This window comes from Lipotes vexillifer, unplaced genomic scaffold (assembly GCF_000442215.2).
Source record: "Lipotes vexillifer unplaced genomic scaffold, Lipotes_vexillifer_v1.1 scaffold386, whole genome shotgun sequence".
Lineage (NCBI taxonomy): Eukaryota > Metazoa > Chordata > Mammalia > Artiodactyla > Lipotidae > Lipotes > Lipotes vexillifer.
The window spans coordinates 1,269,963-1,291,471 of NW_006772588.1; the positions used below are offsets into that span (position 1 = coordinate 1,269,963).

The 21,509-nt window shown below is 39.4% G+C and overlaps 1 protein-coding gene across 1 annotated transcript in view; it reads left to right on the forward strand.

Annotated features, from left to right (window-relative positions):
* Positions 1-21,509, forward strand: part of OXCT1 (3-oxoacid CoA-transferase 1) — a 146,190-nt gene that overhangs the window by 100,346 nt on the left and 24,335 nt on the right. Inside the window, exon 14 of the mRNA XM_007447636.1 lies at positions 18,279-18,368. Coding sequence (XP_007447698.1) covers positions 18,279-18,368 — 90 coding nt within the window. The remainder of the gene's footprint in view (positions 1-18,278; positions 18,369-21,509) is intronic.

A 21,509-nucleotide genomic window follows, 5' to 3' on the forward strand; every position in this document is an offset into this window, starting at 1 on the left:
CTCAGCGGCCATGGCTCACGGGCCCAGCCGCTCCGCGGCATGTGGGATCTTCCCGGACCGGGGCATGAACCGGCGTCCCCTGCATCGGCAGGCGGACTCTCAACCACTGCGCCACCAGGGAAGCCCTGATGTGGCAATGTTAAAGGACTTCCATTATCTGATCATATTAGCAGTGGGATGTGTATTGGTAAGACCCTCAGAATCAGTGCTAAATTAGATCATGATCTAAATTAGATCATGGTTATTGTTGTTAAGAACCAGATAGATCAGCTGGCTTTTATTTGGAGGAAGTCATATGATATGACAACATGTATCTTTAAACCCTAGAGTTATCTTGGTAAATTCACATTACTAGAGGCATATGGGATTGAGACTGAGTGAATATGTTTCCCATCTTATCCTCTTTCCAGACCTTCAGTGTCTAAATAGAATGCCAGGCAAAATCACTAGCATTTTACATTTAAGCTTTCTTTCTCCTTTCTTTTCCCTTTTTCAGTATAGTGGAATTTTCTTAAGTAAAAGGCAGATAGAGTTTTTGAACTTTATTGTATGCAATAAAATGAACATTGCCCATTTCATCGTTTAGTAACTCAAGTAGATCATTGGAATACTTGTAATAATTATTTATTGAGAATTAGCAGAGAATAAGATATTCCATATATTTTTTCAGATTATCCAAATTTAGCTGTATAAGTACCAACTTCTAATTATAATTTTGGATGGAAAACCAGATTACCAGTCTTGTTACAATCATGCATAAAAGGAGTAAATATGTTTTGCATGAAGACCTGACACAGAGTCATTTTTGTTTTTAATGCTAAATTCTACTTTTTAAAAAAATTTTATTTATTTTTGGCTGTGTTGGGTCTTCGCTGCTGTGCACAGGTTTTCTCTAGTTGTGGCGACCGGGGGCCACTCTTCCTTGCGGTGCATGGGCTTCTCATTGAGGTGGCTTCTCTTGTTGTGGAGCACGGGCTCTAGGTGCACGGGCGTCAGTAGTTGTGGCATTCAGGCTCAGTAGTAGTGGCTCACGGGCTCTAGAGCACAGGCTCAGTAGTTGTGGCACCTGGGCTTAGTAGCTCTGTGGCGTATGGGATCTTCCCAGACCAGAGACTGAACCGGTGTCCCCTGCGTTGGCAGGCGGATTCTTAACCACTGCGCCACCCAGGAAGTCCCAGAGTCCTTTGAGGCAGGCTCATAAGCTTTAACTCAAGTTCCTGAGATTTGACATGTTTTAGCCTCTCATCTGTTTTGCATATTTATGGATTATAGTTATAGCTTTGAACCTTAACAGTCTTGGATAAGGCAATTTCTGATTGGTGAATTGTTATTATGATTTGGGTCTTTTGTTTTTGGAAACACCACCTTCTGGTAGAGATCATGTACTTATTATCAGATAATAAAGGGCCAAAGAAGTGCACAGTAAAATGAAGAAAAATAAGCATACCATCTAAATAATCAGACCCTGAAAAACTAATCCACAAACAAACTAACTCCCTTAAAAAATGCAACATTTTTCTTACTGCCAGAATGTTATGCAAAATAAACTTATTACTCAGCTAACATTTTCCATCCTGAATGTGACTTCTCATAATCATGTAGTTTTTAGGAAATTTAATTTGCTTAAATCATGGCTTTCAGGTTGGTGAAAGATAAATGGTTTGTTGATGAGCACATTTGGAAAGTTTTAAATTTTAGTCCTAAAGGATCCAACTGTATTTTTAGACTTTGTCTAAACTGAAACTACACAGGGCATCTCTAGGCTTGCTGTCTGTCTCTTAACTAAATTAATTAACACCATCCATCAGATTAGGAACAATAAGAAAGAAAAATAGTGCAATAAGTCCAACATAATGGACATTTTAAAATAGGAAGCGTCTTCTATGGTGATTCAATTACCTTTTTCTAGAAGTTAGGGAAAGACTTCAGTTCTTTTCTGATTTGTTCTTATAACTTCAGGTAATTTGTTTTAACTTTTATTGTTGTATTTTGTCTTTTGTGTAAGGGAAACTTAAATAATATCTACTTACTTTCTGTAAGTACTGTTTACGTAATGAGGAATTATCTTCATAAAATTGTGTTTATTAAAAGAGGCTCAGCATGGAAAAAGTAAGCCATAACAAGAAAAATGAAATAGCAATAGTAAAAAGTAGAAATGGTAATTATATATCATAGAACAAAGGTCCAGTCCTAACTTTTTCAAACTTGCAATAATATGGTTGCAGAACATTGTTTTTTTTTTTTTCTTGCGTTATGCGGGCCTCTCACTGTTGTGGCCTCTCCCATTTGCGGAGCACAGGCTCCGGACGCGCAGGCTCAGCGGCCATGGCTCACGGGCCCAGCCGCTCCGCGGCATGTGGGATCTTCCCGAAACGGGGCACGAACCCGCGTCTCCTGCATCGGCAGGCGGACTCTCAAGCACTGCGCCACCAGGGAAGCCCAGAACATTGTTTTAAAAGGTCCTCATTACCATGTTTTAATTTTTTGAAAAAAGTGTTCTATCAGAAACCTAAGCTATCTAACATCAGAACAGGCTTCTCAAAATAATGATGACTTGGATGGCAAAGTTTATTTATTGGGAAAAAAAAACCACAGCAAAGGAAATAATTAACAAAATGAAAAGGCAACCTGCCAAATGGGAGGAATTATATGCAAATCATGTGTCTGATAAGGGGCTAATATCCAAAATATATAAAGAACTCATATAATTCAATAGCAGAAAAACAATCTGATTTAAAAATGGACAGAAGATATTAATAGACATTTTTCCAAAGAAAACATGCAGATGGCCAACAGGTACATGGACAGATGCTCAACATCATTAATCATTAGGGAAATGCAAATTAACCACATGAGTTATCACCTCACACCTGTTACAACACCTGTTACAAAGACAAGAAAGGGAATTCCCTGGCAATCCAATGGTTAAGACTCCGTGCTTTCACTGCTGTGGGCCTGGGTTTGATTCCTGGTTGGGGAACTAAGATCCCACAAGTCATGTGGAGCGGGGAAAAAAAAAAAAGACAAGTGCTGGCGAGGATGTGGAGAAAAGGGAATCCTCGTGCACTGTTAATGGGAATGTAAATTGGTGCAGCAACTGTGGAAAATGGTATGGAAGTTCCCCCCAAAATTAAACATAGAACTACCATATGAACCAGCAATTCTACTTTTGGGTATTTATCTGAGGAAAACAAAAACACTAACTAGAAAAGATATATGCACCTCTATGTTCACTGAGGGATTATTTACAGTAGCCAAGATATGGAAGCAACCTAAATGTCCATGTATGGATGAATGAATAAAGAAGATGTGGTATGTATACATACACACACACAATGGAATATTACTCTGCCATAAAAAAGAATGAAACCTTACCATTTATGACAACATGGATGGACCTCTAGGGCATTATGCTAAGTGAAATAAGTCAGACAGAGAAAGACAAATACTGTATGATCACTCTTACATGTGGACTATAAAAAATGAAAAACAAGCTTATAGATATAGAGGACAGGCTGGTGGTTGCCAGAGGTTGGGGGTGGGAGGTGTGAGAAATGGGTGTCAAAAAGTAAAAGGAAAAAAGAAAATTAAAGCAACAACAAAGAAAAACCCACATATACAGTTCTCAGAACTATCGTTCTTATTCTTTATCCAGATACTAAATTGTGACTTTGTTAAGCTAGTGTACTCTGTATTGCAATAAAGTTCACTTACTACAAGAAAACAGATCATACCTAAAAACAAAGCACAGATTCATTTAATTATCATAAATTTATTGTTTTTAGAGTCTAGATTTTGCAAAACATTTTAGCAATAGGCTAAAAGAGTTAGTAGGAGAGGCGCTTACAGAGGGAAATCTGAGAACTAATCTGTATTGTTTTCATTTTGATGAAGAAACAAAAACCACAGGAGCAAGCCATATACTGAAGTTTAAAAAAAAAAAACTTTGTATTTTGTAATAATTTTAGATTTATAGAAAAGTTGCAGAGATAGTACAAAGAGTTTTCGTATCCGCCTTACTTGATTTCCCTCATTATTACAATCTTTTATTACTGTGGTACATTTGTCAAAACTAAAAAACACACATTAGTACATTACTATTTGAGGGGGGAGGGGTTTAATCACCTTTTTTTTTTTTTTAATTGTAGTAAGAACACTTAATGTGAGATTACCCTCCTAACAATACAGTATTGTTAGCTATAAGCACTGTGTTGCATAGCAATCTCTGGAGCTTATTCACCGGGTATAATGGAAACTTTATACCCATTGAACAACTCTACATTTCCCACTCTTGCCATAAGTGGAATCACGCAGTATTTGTCCTTCTGTGACTGGCTTATTTCACTTGGTATAATGTCCTCTAGGTTCATCCTCATTGTCACATATGGTAGGATTTCCTTCTTAAGGGCTGAATAATATTCTATTGTATGTATATACCATGTTTTCTTTGCCCATTCATTTGTCAGTTGACATTTAGGTTGTTTCTATATCTTGGCTATAGTGATTAATGATTCAATAACCATTGTAGTGCAGGTATCTTTTCAATATCCTGATTTTAATTCTTTTGGATATATACCCCAAAGTGGGATTGCTGAATCATCTGGTTGCTCTATTTATTTTATTGTGAGGAACTTGCATACTGTTTCCCACTAGCAGCTGCACCATTTTACATTCACACCAACAGTGTTCAAGGGTTCCAGTTTCTCCATATCCTTGTCACCACTTTTTTTTTTTGATAATAGGTATGAGGTAATACTTCGTTGTTTCAATTTGCATTTCCTTGAAGGTTGGTGATTATAAGCATCTTTTCATATACCTGTTGGGCATTTGTTATGTCTTCTTTGGAGAAATTTCTGTTCAAGTCCTTTGTCCATTTTTTAGTTGGATTATTTGATTTTTTGCTGTTGAGTTAAGGAGTTTCTTATATATTGGGGTATTAACTCCTCATTGGATGTGTGGTTTGCAAATATTGTCTCCGATTTCTTAGGTTGCTTTTTCATTTTGTTGATTGTTTCCTTTCCTGTGCAGAAACTTTCTAGTTTGACGTATTCCCCCTTGTCTATTTTTGCTTTTGTTGCCTTTTGTTATCCTTATAAGATCCCAATTTTATTCCTTCCATGCAGATACCCAGTTTTCCCACCACCATTTATTGAAGAGCCTGTCTTTTCTCTGTTGTATATTTTTGGTAACTGTGTTGAAGATCAATTGACTGTATATGTGTTGATTTATTTGGGGGCCCTATATTCTGTTCCATTGATCTATGTGTCTGTTTTTGTGCCAATATCATACCTTTCTAATTATTGTAGCTTTGTAATATATTTTGAAATCAGGAAATATAATGCCTTCAGCTTTGTTATTCTTTCTCAAGATTGCTTTGACTATTCAGGGTCTTTGGGGGTTTCATGTAAATTTTAGGATTTTTTAAAATTTCTGTTAAAAAATGCCATTGATATTTTGATAGGTGTTGCTTTGAATCTGTAGATTCATTTGGGGAGTATGGAAATTTTAACAATATTAAGTCTTCCAACTCATGAACACGGAGTTTCTTTCCATTTATTTGTGCCTTTTAAAATTTGTTTCATCAATGTTTTATAGTTTTCAGTGTGCAGGTCTTTCAGGTACATTAGTATTAATTAAACTACTGACTCTATCTGGATTTTATCAGTTTTTTCCATTAATTTATCTTCTTTCTTTTCCAGGGGATCCAGTTCAGAGTACCATATTGCACTTAGTTGTCACATCTTCCTAGTCTTCCCTGGTCTGTGACACTTTCTCAGTCTTTCCAGTTGTTTTTCATGACTTTTATAGTCTTGAGAAGTACTGGCCAGAAGTCCTGCAGAATGTTCCCCAGTCTGGGTTTGCCTGATGTTTTTCTCATCATTAGACTGCGGTTATGAGTTTTGGGAAAGAATACTATAGAATAGTATTAGAAGAATACTATATTGTAAAGTGTCCTTTTCACATCAAGTTAGGGAGTTTAGGTTATCCACATGCTATCACTGTTGACATTAACCTTTGTCACTTGATTAAGGTACTCTTTACCAGGTTTGTTCACTATAAAGTTACTATTTTTCCCTTTCCATACTTTATGCTTTAGAAGCAAGTCAGTAGATTCAGCTCACCCTCAAAGATCACTTAAAAGAGGGGTATTATGTATTATTTGCAGTTCTTCCAGAGAGAAGATTTGTCTCTTCTCTACCATTTATTTGTTTATGGCAGTATGGGCTCATGTATATTTTATACTTTGAGTTATAATCCAATACCATGTTATTTATTTTCATGCTCAACTTGTGCCAACTATGGCCATTGGGAGTTTTTTCACGTTGGCTCCTATACAACTCCATTATTTTTATTTTTCATTGAGTACTTCCTTTCTGTTACTACAGGATGTTCCTAGTATCAGCTATTTCTCCAAGGAGCCCTGGTTTCTTTTATTTGAGAATGATATTTGAAACCAAGATCTGGGTGTTGGGTGTGCTTATTGCTACTGGGACGTCATTGCTTCTAAACCTTCTCAATGGACAGAGCTAAGTAATGTATGTATGCATGCGAACCCACACTTGTACAGTTTTGAATAATAAACAACTTTCCATTTTAGACCTGCTCACTTTGGTTAGAGGAAAAAGCAACTCCTTCCTGAATAGCTTCTCAGGTGGTTATCAAGAGAATGTGTTTCCTTCTAAATGTGGAGCCTAAAAATGGCATTCTAGGGAATAAAAATGATTTCTTAGGTAGTACATCCCAGCTCCAAATATTTGCCATGCCTGAGTTCCAGATGAATGTGAATGAAGTCATTTCTGCCACAGGGTGTTATAGCAGTAAAAGGAATAAAATTCTTGTCACTTACTGTAGCTCTTGCTATTCACCTGAGAATGTATTAGATTTCAAATGTACCTCAACTTAGGCTCCATAGAAAATGGGTCTGAAATAATCAAGTTTTTTGCTAACACATTGATTTTTAATACTGTTTTGTCATATATGTTATGTCTCTGGTATTATAGACAGAGATAAAGTTACTGAAACCATCAAGATCAGAAACTTAAAAGGTCACTTATGAAGTATAGGGAGTTAAAGCACTGGCATATCAAGAAATAAGTTAAAGTTTATATGTTTATATTTCTACCCTCTTCTGATTTTTCTTTGTATTTTACTTCAAAAGAATATCTTTTATTTTTTCATTCTGTTCTTGGTGTTTTGATTTCTGCATTATCAAGATGTTCACCAAAAAAGTGTTTGTTTTTTTTACTTGTTACTTTTCTCTAAAGACACTTCACTTTTCACTTTTAGTCCCAGAACCATTCCCCCACTCCACCACCCCATCTCCCTCCCACCATCTAAGAGCTTGCTCTGGCACAGTTGACTTTAAAAGATAAGACGATAGGGCTTCCCTGGTGGCGCAGTGGTTGAGAGTCCGCCTGCCGATGCAGGGGACGCGGGTTCGTACCCTGGTCCGGGAAGATCCCACATGCCGTGGAGCGGCTGGGCCCGTGAGCCATGGCCGCTCAGCCTGCGCGTCCAGAGCCTGTGCTCCGCAACGGGAAAGGCCACAACAATGAGAGGCCCGCATACCGCAAAAAAAAGAAAAAAGATAAGAAGATAGAAATTAATGCTTCCTCAATTTCCCTCGTTATGTATCTTTCAAAAATACTTGTGGCAAATTCCCCAAAGTAATTTTTTTTTTTAAATAGAGGCTTTTTAAAAAAATTTTTGGCCAGGGATCGATCCCGCACCCCCTTCAGTGGAAACCTAGAGTCCTAACCACTGGACTGCCAGAGTAGTCCCCCCAAAGTAATTTTTTTAACCTGATTCAGTGTTTGAAAAAGTTATTGGTTTCCACCTCATTCTCCCCAGTTTGAGGAGGAGCCATTTTTACCTTCCATGCACTTGCAGTTCCAAGGTCTTCAGAGGAGAAATTGTGTCATTGATTTCTGAAACCATCCTATGCCTGTGATGCTAGGACCCACCCACAGTGACATGGCTCCTTAGCATTCTGTGTTGCCCCCAGAAGTGGGTCATTCTCACAATGATGCTATGCTTCTCCCTCTTGGGGCTCAGACCTCATACTAGTCACAGGATCTGAATCTCTGTGGAATGATGTTACCCATGGTTCTCCCAGTCCCGAAGGTGAGGTATGCTGTCTTAGCAAACCAGAGGTGAGAACTGTCTTCACATCTGAGAGGCACTGGGTACCCATTTTACAGATTAGGACTGGCTTAGGAGGAAAGAAATTAAAAGACTCTCCACCAATGACCAAAGGGTTATCAATTCGCTGTGAATGTTCATAGCTGTTAACTCTCAGTGGGTACTTAGCAATCATTAAACTGGGTCATCAGCTGAATCTAGAGGACACCTTGGGAATGAATTTGGTGTAGAATCAAAATGGTTTTATGTTCTTTCACCTAGCCCTCTAACTTGCTTAATATAGTATTCATAACATGCTCTTTCACAGTTGTTCTTGTGTGTGTGTGTGTGTGTGTGTTTAGCTTTTAAATTATCTTCTACATTTTTTAATCTTTTCTACTGTGGCTAAAAACACTGGTAATGATTCTGATGTATTCCTTAATAATGTTCTTTTAGTCACTCTCTCTCTCTCTCTCTCTCTCTCTCTCTCTGAAAATTCCATCCAGCTGTCAGAGATGGCTGTGTAATTATAATAATTCTGTAATTGTGCTCTTTAGAGCTTTGCAGACAGTGGAGGAGGTGATGGAGCAAGTCTGCTGCTGCCCGTGGTTCTATGCTCACCGCCCCCCCTCTTCATCCCAACCAATCCACACCCCTTTGAAGAATCAGAAAATAAAATTTCTGAGAAAGACTACTTCCTTTTTCCAAAAGGAATGGTAATAATTTCATATTCCATGTGAGTGAGTTGTTGAGGGATGTTGATATATTTTAGTACATGCAGACACATAAAAATGATTGTCATTCTTCTGTTTGTATTTTAGCTGTCATTCTTGTTGGGATTTCCTAAAAATAATATAAGCCCTTAAAAAAATTCTGTGTGATAGTAAATGGGATCTGTGTTCCCACCATTAGAACATTAGTTTGAACCAACCATATGAAATTTCTGTATCTGTAGGTCATACATGGTCACATGGGGGCAATTGCATATGATTCCAGTGCATTTCTCTCGGTGACCCAATGGAAAGAAGAGGTTCTTAATGCAGAAAATAACTTATCCTTGGGTTTTTAAATATTGTGCTTATCCTGTTTCTGGATAATGTACAGGGCCAGAAACGCCAGTGCTTAGTTGTGTTTAATAAATTCAATTAAATAACTTATTTATACATAATATATAATTATTACTTAATTATTATTAAGTAATAATACTTAATCATGTTAAATAAAAACAAATCCCCTTATATCTGTCCTGGAGCATTTGCTCAAACTCTTTCTATTTCTGTAGGAGGCCTGATAAAACAAGGCGAACTCACCTAGCCAGTTTATTTGATGTTTGTTTTCATCTTTGAAGAATAATGAATAGACTCTATGAAAACTGAACCTATAGCTTCACAACAGAGCTAAGACTAATATAGAGTTTTTCTCCTGCTGTCCATTTTTTTTTTTTTCCTTGTGTTATGCGGGCCTCTCACTGTTGTGGCCTCTCCCATTTGCGGAGCACAGGCTCCGGACGCGCAGGCTCAGCGGCCATGGCTCACGGGCCCAGCCGCTCCGCGGCATGTGGGATCTTCCCGAAACGGGGCACGAACCCGCGTCTCCTGCATCGGCAGGTGGACTCTCAAGCACTGCGCCACCAGGGAAGCCCCTGCTGTCCATTTTATTAATCCAGCAAACAAAGTAATCAGAGTCAGTCTGTCTGACCTTGTACAAAGAAGTTAACCTATCCAAAGTGCCTCATTTATAACCAAAAGAAGCTTCATCATACATTGCTTATACCTTAGGAAAAGAAAATGTGAAAGTTTTATACTTTTAACTATTCACTTAGTAAATTCTTAGTAATTTCCTGCACAAAGGTGGAGTTAATGGCCTGCAATCAATTTTACGCACATTGGGATTTTTTTTTTTACTTGGAGCAGTTGAGGTTTCAAAAGTGAATGACGGAGACACTCTTGAGCGGTATTTACACTTTTGCAAAAGGAGAGCATCAGTGTCGTTAATAGCTAGGAACAGGGTTCATTTGTCCAATTTGAAGTTAATTGATTTCTTAAGTGCACAGGTACTGATGAATCAGAATAGATGTGATCGATCAAAACACATGGTCGGGGCTTCCCTGGTGGCGCAGTGGTTGAGAGTCCGCCTGCTGATGCAGGGGACATGGGTTCGTGCCCCGGTCTGGGAGGATCCCACGTGCCGTGGAGCAGCTGGGCCCGTGGGCCATGGCCGCTGAGCCTGCACATCCGGAGCCTGTGCTCCACAATGGGAGAGGCCACAGCAGTGAGAGTCCCGTGTACCACAAAAAAAAAAAAAAAAGAGAAAACACATGGTCGTCGTAGCTGGATAGGTCTTGGAGGCCCGCTCTTGTGTTTTAAGTTGCTAGATGGCAGTAGTGGGTGGGACATGGTTTGTTAGAGGGGTGATGGGATGCCTCTCATGAGGAAGAATTTCAGTTATAACTACCTGGATGGCCTTGTCACTGCTGGCCAGTGAAACATCAGCCCTGATCTTAATGCAGGTCATGGGGCAAACTCTATAGTGGGGATAAGCAAGGATGCTGTGAGAGCACCCGAGAGAGGCCCCTCATCTCTCTTGTTGATGGGGTGGGGGCAGGGGCATGCGGATGCTTCCTGGGTGAGGTAGTCATGATTTGATGCGTTAAAGGTGAGCTGGAGCACACCTGATAGAATGAGGGTGGGACCTTACAGCATAGTATGAAGCCATATACTGTAGACAAGCAACTCACTATTCCTGGAATAGAAATGGGAACTGGAGTGTAAGGAAGTGAGGAGGGTCCAGGCCACGCTGTCATAGGTTTTGTATGCCAGACTGAGTGAGGTGCTTGGACTTTACCCTGAACCACTGGGGAACTAGTGAAAAGTTTTAAGCAGAGGAATGATATAAAATGCTCATTTTAAGATTATTTTTGTGGTTATGAGTTGGAAAGATTTGAGAGGGACAAGGCTGGACATAGGTTGACTGGAGGGATGTTACACCACTCAGGGAGAAGTCATAAGGATTTTAGCTAGGGTGAGAAGTAGTCAAGTTCAATAAATATTGGGAAAATAGAAGTTCTTTGTGATTGAATGATTCATTGATTGTACACGGATAATGAAGGAGAGGCAAGAGATAAAGACGTTTCTGATTTGGATCCTCAGATGGTTGATTGGCCACTAACTGAAATAGGAAATCGGTGGGCAGATGAGATTTGCCTTGATAAAGATGCTTAATTTAGTTTGGACCATATTGAGTTGAGGCATGAAAAATTAACATAAGATAACAGAAGTTTTTACTTCTCACTCACATAGAACCAAAGTGAATATCCCTGATCTGCAGACAGCTCTCTTCTGTGCAGTAATTCAGGGATTGAGATTCCTTCCATTCCATGACTGCACCATCTTCAACATGTGGTTTGCAGAAAAGGCAAGGGCATGGAGCATTGTTCTTGAAGTTTTTATGGTCCAGCCCTGCAAGTGTTATATATCACTTTCACCCCGTTCCATTGGTCAGAACTTATGCATATGACTAATCCTAACTTCAAGGACGGCTGGGAAATGTGGTCTCTGTGCCCAGGAACAAGAGGAAACAATTTGGGGAATCAGCCAGCGGATTGTGCTGCAGGGTGACTGGGAAGTTTTTGGATATTGAAATCTGAAACTCAGGGCTAAGATCTGAGCTAGACTTGTGGCTTTAGGAATCATCAAAGACAGGGCCGGTTTATATCATAAGCATATAGATGAAGTCACTCGTGGAGAGCAAGTGGCAATAAGAGCAGGAGGCCAAGGGCAGAGCTTTAAGGTGGCCAACACAAAGCTGGTGTGGGAAAAGGATGCTAGAAAGGAGCCTGAAATCCTCAAGGTAGGAGGTATTATACCATGGAAGCCGATGAGTATAGAGAATTTACAGATGTTGATGGAACACAGTGTAAAATGTAGTAGAAAGTTTCAGGAATGTGTAAAGTAAACCTACAAAGTGTGTACTGAATCAAATGATTAAATATTAGAGACTGGATTGAGTAGTTCTCATTTCAAGGGCATGGTCAAGGAGAAACTGGACTTCAGTGTGTTGAAGAATCTATGGAGAGGGGCTGTGGAGAAGGGGAGGGTGGAAGAGCTGTGAAGAGGGGATAATTGAAACAAGATATCGGAGAGAACAGGAGCAACAGCGCTTACTAAAATGAAATTTTGAATTTATCCAAGTACTGCTTTTTTGACTTTTTTTTTTTTTTTTTTGCGGTATGCGGGCCTCTCACTGTTGTGGCCTCTCCCGTTGCGCAGCACAGCCTCTGGACGCGCAGGCCCAGCAGCCATGGCTCACGGGCCCAGCTGCTCCGCGGCATGTGGGATCCTCCCGGACCGGGCACAAACCCGTGTTCCCTGCATCGGCAGGCGGACTCTCAACCACTGCACCACAAGGGAAGCCCGACATGCTTTTTTTTTAGCCCATATGATGATTGATAACTGATATTTGTTATAAGCAATTTTGTTAACTTACTTGGCAATAAAGATATTATTATATTTCTAGTTACATATTAATTGGTTTACATGATCAGTTCACCTGTCCTGGGAAATACAATTAAACTTGGAAAGGAAAATCACATTTTTCTTGGTTTTGAATACAAAGTATAACAGAAAAGAGAAATATTCTGCTGTACCTTTGTTATAACTTTGCTAAACTAAGGCAAATTTTTTTTTTTTTTTTAATTTATTTATTTATTTATTTTTGGCTGTGTTGGGTCTTCGTTTCTGTGCGAGGGCTTTCTCTAGTTGTGGCAAGTGGGGGCCACTCTTCATCGCGGTGCGCGGGACTCTCACTGTCGCGGCCTCTCTTGTTGCAGAGCACAGGCTCCAGACGCGCAGGCTCAGTAGTTGTGGCTCACGGGCCCAGTTGCTCCGCGGCATGTGGGATCCTCCCAGACCAGGGCTCGAACCCGTGTCCCCTGCATTGGCAGGCAGATTCTCAACCACTGCGCCACCAGGGAAGCCCCACTAAGGCAAATTTTAAAAATCTTTTATAACATCTCTCTTTGTATTTAAACAAATGTTGATATCATGTTTTTATTTTCCCTCTCTCCTGCTCTTTAGCTAGGAACATGTTTAGAGGCCGCTTTCTTTCCTAGAACATTTTTTAATAATGGGAAAGTGAGACAGAAATAAAGAGGCTTACATTTGGATTGAGGTGGATACTTAATGCTCTGGTGTTTAATATTAAACAACAAGCCCTAGTTTTATAAATAAATCACAGCTATTTTTCCCTTTTTCTTACAGTTGATTCACATTTTCCAGTGGGGCACATAGCATTAGTTTAAAATGCTTTAAAAATTGTTTCTGTAGATTGTACATTGTTTCTCACTTAAGAGCAGAATATTTAGAGGTAACAAATCTGAAACTAAGCCATTACTATTTATATACTAATGATAAAGATGATGGCAAGAATCATTTTCAGTATGTTTTATTTTAAATGGCATTTTAACAATTTCTTTCACTTTCTATAAAATTCTGATATTAGGAAATAGGATCAAAGTAAATAAAAATATATTTAAAATATTGATTTTGGTTTAAATATTTCTAGAAAAAAGGCAGATGATCATGTTCTTTTTTTTTTTTTTGCAGTACACGGGCCTCTCACTGCTGCAGCCTCTCCCATTGCAGAGCACAGGCTCTGGATGCGCAGGCCCAGTGGCCATGACCCACGGGCCCAGCCGCTCCACGGCATGTGGGATCTTCCCGGACTGGGGCACGAACCCATGTCCCCTGCATTGGCAGGTGGACTCTCAACCACTGCGCCACCAGGGAAGCCCGATCATGTTCATTTTTTATTCCTAATTCTTACCTTAGTTCCTGGTTCATAATAGACCCTGAAAATATTTGTGAATGGAGGATAACAGTTGAATCAGTATCTTTTTAGAAAAGTTTTGTAATTGTGCAGCATTCTAGTGCATTTTATTGCAGTATTCTTTCCGTACTTGATGTCAGAGTCAGTCCTTAACTGTAAAAAAATGAGTTGGCTCTGAAATGAGTATCCAGCAATCATATCTCCATTATGCTAGCCAGAATACGTTTTAGAACTAAAGTTGCCCCATTCAAGAAATGTATGTTTGCTGATGAGATTTAAAAGAAAGCCACGCTTTGTGTCACCCTGGCCCAGTGCTTCAATCATGACCATATTTTCTTCATTATAGGCCTGTTTTTTTCTATGTATCACTTTTCTCTCTTGTGATTTATTTAAAGGTATATTTTTAGCTCCTTAACTTCTCTCTTTTATCAGCTTTTTATTTTGTATATTGATTAGGATGTTGGGTTTCTGGGAGGGAGATGAAGGCGGAGGTAAGATCTGTATCTCAGCTCTATCAAATGTCAAGCAGTATGCTGGACATTTGGATAAAGAGGTAGATAACAGTGCCGAGGACAGTATCTGGCATAGTCACCTCCCTCAAAGGGCAGTGGTAAAACATCTCCTTAAGAGGCCTTCTCAGGTCCCCCCTCTGTTATGCAGCTGTAACAGTTCTAATTCTACACAATTCTCTCCCTTCCATAGAATTCATTTGGGCAACACACCACTGTATTAGTCACACCAGCTGCTGTAACAAATAAGCCTCCCGATTTCAGTGGTTTAGTACCCTGTGTTTTTCACTCACATTGAGCAATGCAGTGTGTTTCTGAGTAAGTGGGCTCTGCTACACATGGTCATTTAAGGACCCAGCCTGAGGGAAGCTCAGTCATCTGCGAGGATGCCTTGGATGTCAGTGTCCAGATTGCAGAAGGTGAAGGAGCATGAAGCATTACACGTGAGAGGTTTTTGTGGGCCAGAGCCTGAAACCACAGGTAGCACCTCCCTCTCTTCCATTGTCTAGCACTCAGGCACATGGCTACCCCAGCTGCAGTAGAGAACTGGGATATATAAGTAGTTGATTCCCAGAAGAGTGCCTGCTGAGCCGGGCTGAAAGGTGGCATTGAATTTCCCACTTGCTTCAGAGAGGATGTCTTATATCTTTTTTTTTCTTCTGGTATAGATAGAATAAATTATTTTCCTTTAGTAATTGATTCTGTTTCAGAAATCACTTGGGAATTGAAAAGGAAGACAATGTTTTCATTTCTTTTTCTAATACAATGAACTTACTTAAAAAATACAAAAAACAAATATTTGGAGGTTTTCTGGTTAACCTGCTTGAAATGCTTTCTCTTAGGAGACACTGCTGTTCTCTTCCCCATCTGGCAGACTATCTTTGTGAAACATCTCCTCTGTGATGTCCTGCTGAGCCTCTTCCTCCCATTCCTGCCTCTCCAGGCACAGTTAGCAGTTGCATCCTCAGTGCTCTGCTAGAACTTGAACATGCCTATGTTACTTGAAGCCATTCATCCACTCATCCATCTAAGCACTTATAATGCAATAACAATAATAATAATATGGTGAAAGAAAGAAAAGAGTTGAAATTCACTGTGATAGAATTACATACCAAATCGTGCCAAGGATACAGGGAAAAGGCACTTAGCTCTACCCTGGGGATGAGGAAGAGGTGGGGAATGTTTCTTGTAGAAGGAAGAAGTTTGGTTCAGGTCTCTTTAATTACTCATGGATGCTTTCCCTTCCCCCAGTGATGAAGTTTATGAGAAAAGAAGCCTGTCTTGATCATCTCTAAGTCTAGCACCCAGTATAGTACAGGCTCATATTAGACACTCAGTAAAATGAATTGGCCGAAGATGTAAGGCAATAAATTTATAAATTTCTGTTTACTCCACATCCATTCCTCATAACAACTTTATGATAGGGCAGATATTCTTATTCCTGGATTATAGGTAATGAGCCTAAATACAAAGAGATTTGGTGTTTTGCAAATGTCACACAATGGGTTAATAGATCTCATTTTTTACTTGTGCATTTTTTACTCTTGGAAACAAACATGTAAGTATCAAAATAGTGCTTTGAAATTTGTAGCTGTGCTTTGAAGACAAGACATGAGACCACTTGAATCTCTTTGAGTGATGAAGACTGTTCATTTACATTGAGTCAAGGGATATAGTTCTTTCTAACAGACACAAAGAGATGGTTCTTTCCAACATGTTTTATAGCACTTTATATTCCTGCCAGCACAGTGTTATGTACCCAGCTGGTGCTCTATAAATCTTTCTTAAATAACTGATGATTTAAAATATGTACATCAGATTCACCTAAAATGGACAAGCTTCCTGTTAGAAGCTGTCATAAGCTTTACCAGTATCATTGTGTCACAGGGGACAAAATTTGCCTGTGGTATATTCTAATTCAAGGAATTTTTTTTTTTTTTTTTTTTAATTCATGGAATGTTTAACACACTAGCTTGGTTTCTGGTTTTCTTTGGCTTCCTCATTCTTCTGGCACTTGCACTCTTCATCTGCCCAAGGACACTATCTATGGAAGCTCAGACTGGCTGGATGTTCTCACCACAGCAAGAACATGTTGAGACACTTTTAAATGGAATAGCTTTAGTGTCTTTTGATGTTTTAAAAATCCCAAACTTCCTTAGTATTGGAGTTTATGATAGACATTCATTGCTTCCATCTCTAACTTATCCATATTTTGTACCATAAAGTATCAGTGTTCTCTTCAGAAATGTTATGACCTGGTGCTTTACGTATAAAAATTGCAGCTAAGGATGACGGTATGGCTTATAGAAGTATAAAATTACACATTTCCACATGGATATTCTGCTTCATGGCAACCTTACATGTCTGAAGATAGACTCATTTTGTCCCTTCCACTCCTTTCTTGCACCACCTCCCAACCATTGCCAGCTGCTTCCCAATGTCATTTAGTGGCAAGCTCCAAACCATGAAGATATCCTGACTACTTACTCCTTTGTTTTATACTGCCCATCTAGTTCATGTTTGTGCAGTGTTGCACTGACCTCTAAAATGTTTCTGAAATCAGGGGATTTGAGACCGTGTTTTAAAGCCAGGTGTGAGTGTATTGCCTGATTTCCTTAAAGGTATGAAATTATGGGAAAGGAGCTGAAAGCCCTGGAAGAGTTTACTGTCAAATCAGCAAGAGGAAAATCATAAATTAAATTTTCAGGAGGTTTCAATGTTAGAAACATTTCTTTTCAATCTACTTGAGTAAGAATTTATTTCATCATCTCTGGGGAAACTTGCTTTTTCCAAAACTCTGTAACCTGGAGACAGACTAGACAGTGGGAATTATTCAGAGTGTGTGGCACAGAGAAGGTGGTTGGTAAATGTTTAATGAATGAGGAGATAGATAGATGAACAAAAATAGAATGGTCTTGGTGAAAGGATCCTGAAGTCTGCTTCTGTTTTCTGTTTTTTTGCTTAACAGAAATATATTTTCTTGTTTCGTGTTGATGTATTTTTCTAAGAGCAAGATAAGTGCCAGGTTTTAGAAAGACAGACCCACCTTTCATATTAATCATTACTAGGGAAACACCACTAATGCCTTAGTTTATTACCTAATGGCATTTTAATCTGCAGGAAATCCAAGAGAGTGCTTTAGAAAGTGTCTGTGATTGAAGACTCAGTGGTGCCAAGTATATGTTTAAAAAGAAAGAAATGAATGTCAGGGGCATGTGGATTTCAGTCTCATATTATTGTAATAAGAGTAATGTGCCCAGAATTTTGGAGAGGTTCTTAAGTTTTTTCTTATCCAATGATTGACATATTGCTCATATAGCGTTGACAAAGTAATGTTAGCCATACTCAGTGAATGTAACACCATAATATTTATCCTGAACTTATTCTTCAGCCATAGAATAATAGAACAACAGGATATTAAGGTCATAAAGCTCAGGTACTAAGCAATGAAGGTCAATGAGTTTTTCTCACTAATTATTCCAGCGGCTTCTTCCTGCAAGTTAATTTTGTTCTGCCACATACTAAAAAGGTGAAAGAGAATTACTTCTTTTTATTTTTCTAATATTTATTTATTTTTTGGCTGTGTTGGGTGTTAGTTGAGGCACGCGGGATCTTTTGTTGCGTCATGTGGGGTCTTCGTTGTGGTGCGTGGGCATTTCTCTAGTTGTGGCACACAGGCTTGGTTGCCCCACAGCACGTGGGATCTTCATTCCCCCAACCAGGTATCGAACCAGTGTCCCCTGCATTGCAAGGCTGATTCTTAACCACTGGACCACCAGGGAAGTCCCAAGAATTACTTCTTATTTTCTGTTTGTTTTCCAGGGGAAGATGGTGAAAGGAATGGGAGGGGCTATGGATCTAGTGTCCAGTGCCAAAACCAAAGTGGTGGTCACCATGGAGCACTCTGCAAAGGTAATGAGAGCTGCTTTTGGAAATTCACACTACACTGAAACCCTGTACACCAGGTCATGCGACCATTGTTTTTATTGTTTTCTCTGGATCATTCAGCTTGATAGCATTTATATTTTAGAGAAAAACGTTACAAATAAAGACCATTATTTATTATCATTCAGCTAAATGTTTGTTTTAACTTTGAAGCAAACATCAGGGTGTTCTTTGATTATTTGCCTCACACACACATTAAAAGTAAAAGCTATAATGTCTTCAAAAGCAGTGAAAAGATGTTAGGGCAGATGTGTTGATTCAGGTTTATAGATATTTTTATTTTAGTTTCATTTTTTTGGCCAAACCCAGTGGCATGTAGGATCTTAGTTCCCCAACCAAGGATCGAACCCGTGCCCCCTGCAGTGGAAGCACGGAGTCATCACCGCTGAACAACATGGGAATTCTCTGATTCAGGTTTAAAGATGATTATAGTGGTTGCTATCTCTGTGCAAAATGAAAAACACAGCAGAATGTGCGTTTTTAACAGCAGTTATTTTCAAGTGGACAGTATGGCCTCTTACCAAGTCTGTGGAAGTGCTGTTTTGAGACAGTGTTAGAAAATGATGGACTTGGTGATAGCAATTGTTCTATTCTGAAGAATATTATACTTGTATTTTGGTAAATCGTTGAGTGTTTATTGAATACCTATTATGTGCTGGGCACTGCTGGAATTTAGCAATGACCAAAACTAGACAAGAATCATTGACCGCATGGCACTTACATTTAATGATGATATCATTAGCCTATAACAGTGATGGCTCCCATTCATTGAGTTTACTGTGCACGAACAGTACACTAAGCTCTGTGTGTATGTTTGCCTGTAAAAGCCCATGAACTTGATATAAGTATTTTTGTGGGTCCAGAAACAGAGCTTCAGAGAGGTTAACTAACTTGCCTGAGGTCACACAACTAGTGGAACTGAGATTTGGCCTGGATACCTCTGACTCCAAAGCCTAGTCTTCTAAATACCGAGCTATCAGTATGACTTTCTTCCTGTTCCAAGTCATTGTCTTTGAAACAACTGAGCTTTAATTGCCTTCCCCACCTGAATCCCTGGGCTTCTGATGATTTGCAAAGTTGATATTGGGTGTCAGGTACCCTCTTCACCCTCTATACCTTGCTCATTCTCCTTTATAATTCTTAGTTTTAAAACAAAAGCTACCTGTTCTCACCTTGATACCTGCTATTTTGAGTGGAAGTGGTAGTTCGTTTGCCCTTTTTTATTTTGTGATGCAACACTGTGGGAGAGTGTATATCTGGAAGATTTGCATCTGACTTGCTTCCCATGGGGAGTTCTGTTACAGAGTGATGGGTGCCATGAAACAGTTTCATTGTGAAAACTGTAATAAATATGAAATTATCATAAATTGCTTAGTAAACAGTGAAGTGAGCAGTGGAGCATAAATATGGGACAATAGAAATGAAACCAACACAGGTGACTACTGAGCGATGCCTGGCAAAAGCATCCAAAATACTTCAGTTCAGAGGCAAAAGGATGCCACGCATGCAAATCAAATCCAAAGGTTTTCTGGAACATAATATCCATTTTGGAGAAAAGCCTTTCCGACTTTCCTTTTGTTGTTACTTTAATGTTGACACATAGGCACTGAAGTCCGACTCATTTCAGATTATTTTTGTGCATTCGTTTTCAAAACATTGGGCCTGTATTTCCCTCTCTTTTTATCCCCAAAGTGTTTTCTTTCTCCTCAGCTGGAATTTCTGACAGGAAAAACGGTGCTTCAAACTTCCAATTAGAAGTCCCTTATTAAAGCTTTTCATAGAAGCAAGATAATGTTTTCTAGCGTTTCTTCTTTTTCTTCTCTCAGTGGGGAAATTGGCACTAAGTTTTAGACCAGAACTGAAGTTAGATATTTTCCCCTACATACTTTCATTTGGACAAAGTAACAAAAAATATATTTGTGATTAAAATAATAATAGTGATTTGTTTATACTTAACAGATAACCTTGAAAACTAACCAACAGAAGTTTCTTTTCTTGCCATCTTCACTTTGTACTCTTGGTCCCAGAATGTGTGGTTGCTACTGTATATTGTTCACCTGGACTTACTGTTATTGGCCCAACTCAAGGGAACACGGGGACCTCACCACTTCTTTCTTGCATCTTTTGTCTGCCTAAAGGTTGGTAGAGGTTGGAAAGGAAAGAGAGCGGCGAGGTCTTTCACTCCTGGTGGCCTCTCCAGTTAATGACCTGTTCTTTTAGACATGCCAGGTAACTTCTGCCTTATGAGTAAGTGAACAGCCTGGGGGAGAATCCCCAGAGTTTTCTAAGACACAGAGTAGAAAGTTTGCAATGAAAGATTAAAACCTGAGAAAAGAAATATAATCTTGTATTCTTGTGCTGCTGATTTTTTTTTTCCCCAGTAAGTGGGTGGAGCCATCAGCTGGCCTTCAGGGACAGCTTTTTTTTTTTTTTTGCTCCTTCATCTGTAGGGTCACAGATGCAGGTCACTTATAAATATAGTATTACCTGACCTTTAAAAATGTTGGCTTTAATCAGACAAAGGAAACTCTTTCCTTGCAAGTCTTTGCAAGCAGCCAGCAGCTTCTGGTATTTGAAACCTGGCTGCCTGCTTGTGTTGCTCTAGAGTAACCAGCATAACATTTCCCTTGCCTTAAAACTGCCTCTGGAGACATGTGGCAGGCACTAGCGCCAGACTGGCCTTGGAGTGTGGTTTTCATTTAAGCTTAGACATCAGGGTTCCAGGCAAAATTGCAAAGTAGGCAGAGTTTTTGGTGTCTAGCCACCTTCTTACTTAAGCTTCTTTTGATCTCTTGGCGTGTCCTTCTTTTGCCCTCTGAAAATTGGGAGAAATGAAGGAAAGGAGTAGGAGTTTGAGTCTTTACTAGGTGCGAGGCCCTGTGTGTGGCATTGTACATACTGGATCTATAAACCTCTCAGCGACTCTCCGATGTAAGGCTGGAATGTAGGCACGTAAGAAACTTGTCCAGGTAAGTGGCAGAGCTAGGCGTTTCCCTCAGTTTGGTCTAGTCATGTTCATCATATCATACCATGATGCATCCTCACCTACGTTCCCATCCACACCTGCCCTTTTCTGAAAGCTTTAGGTTTCAGAATTACCTCTTTCCC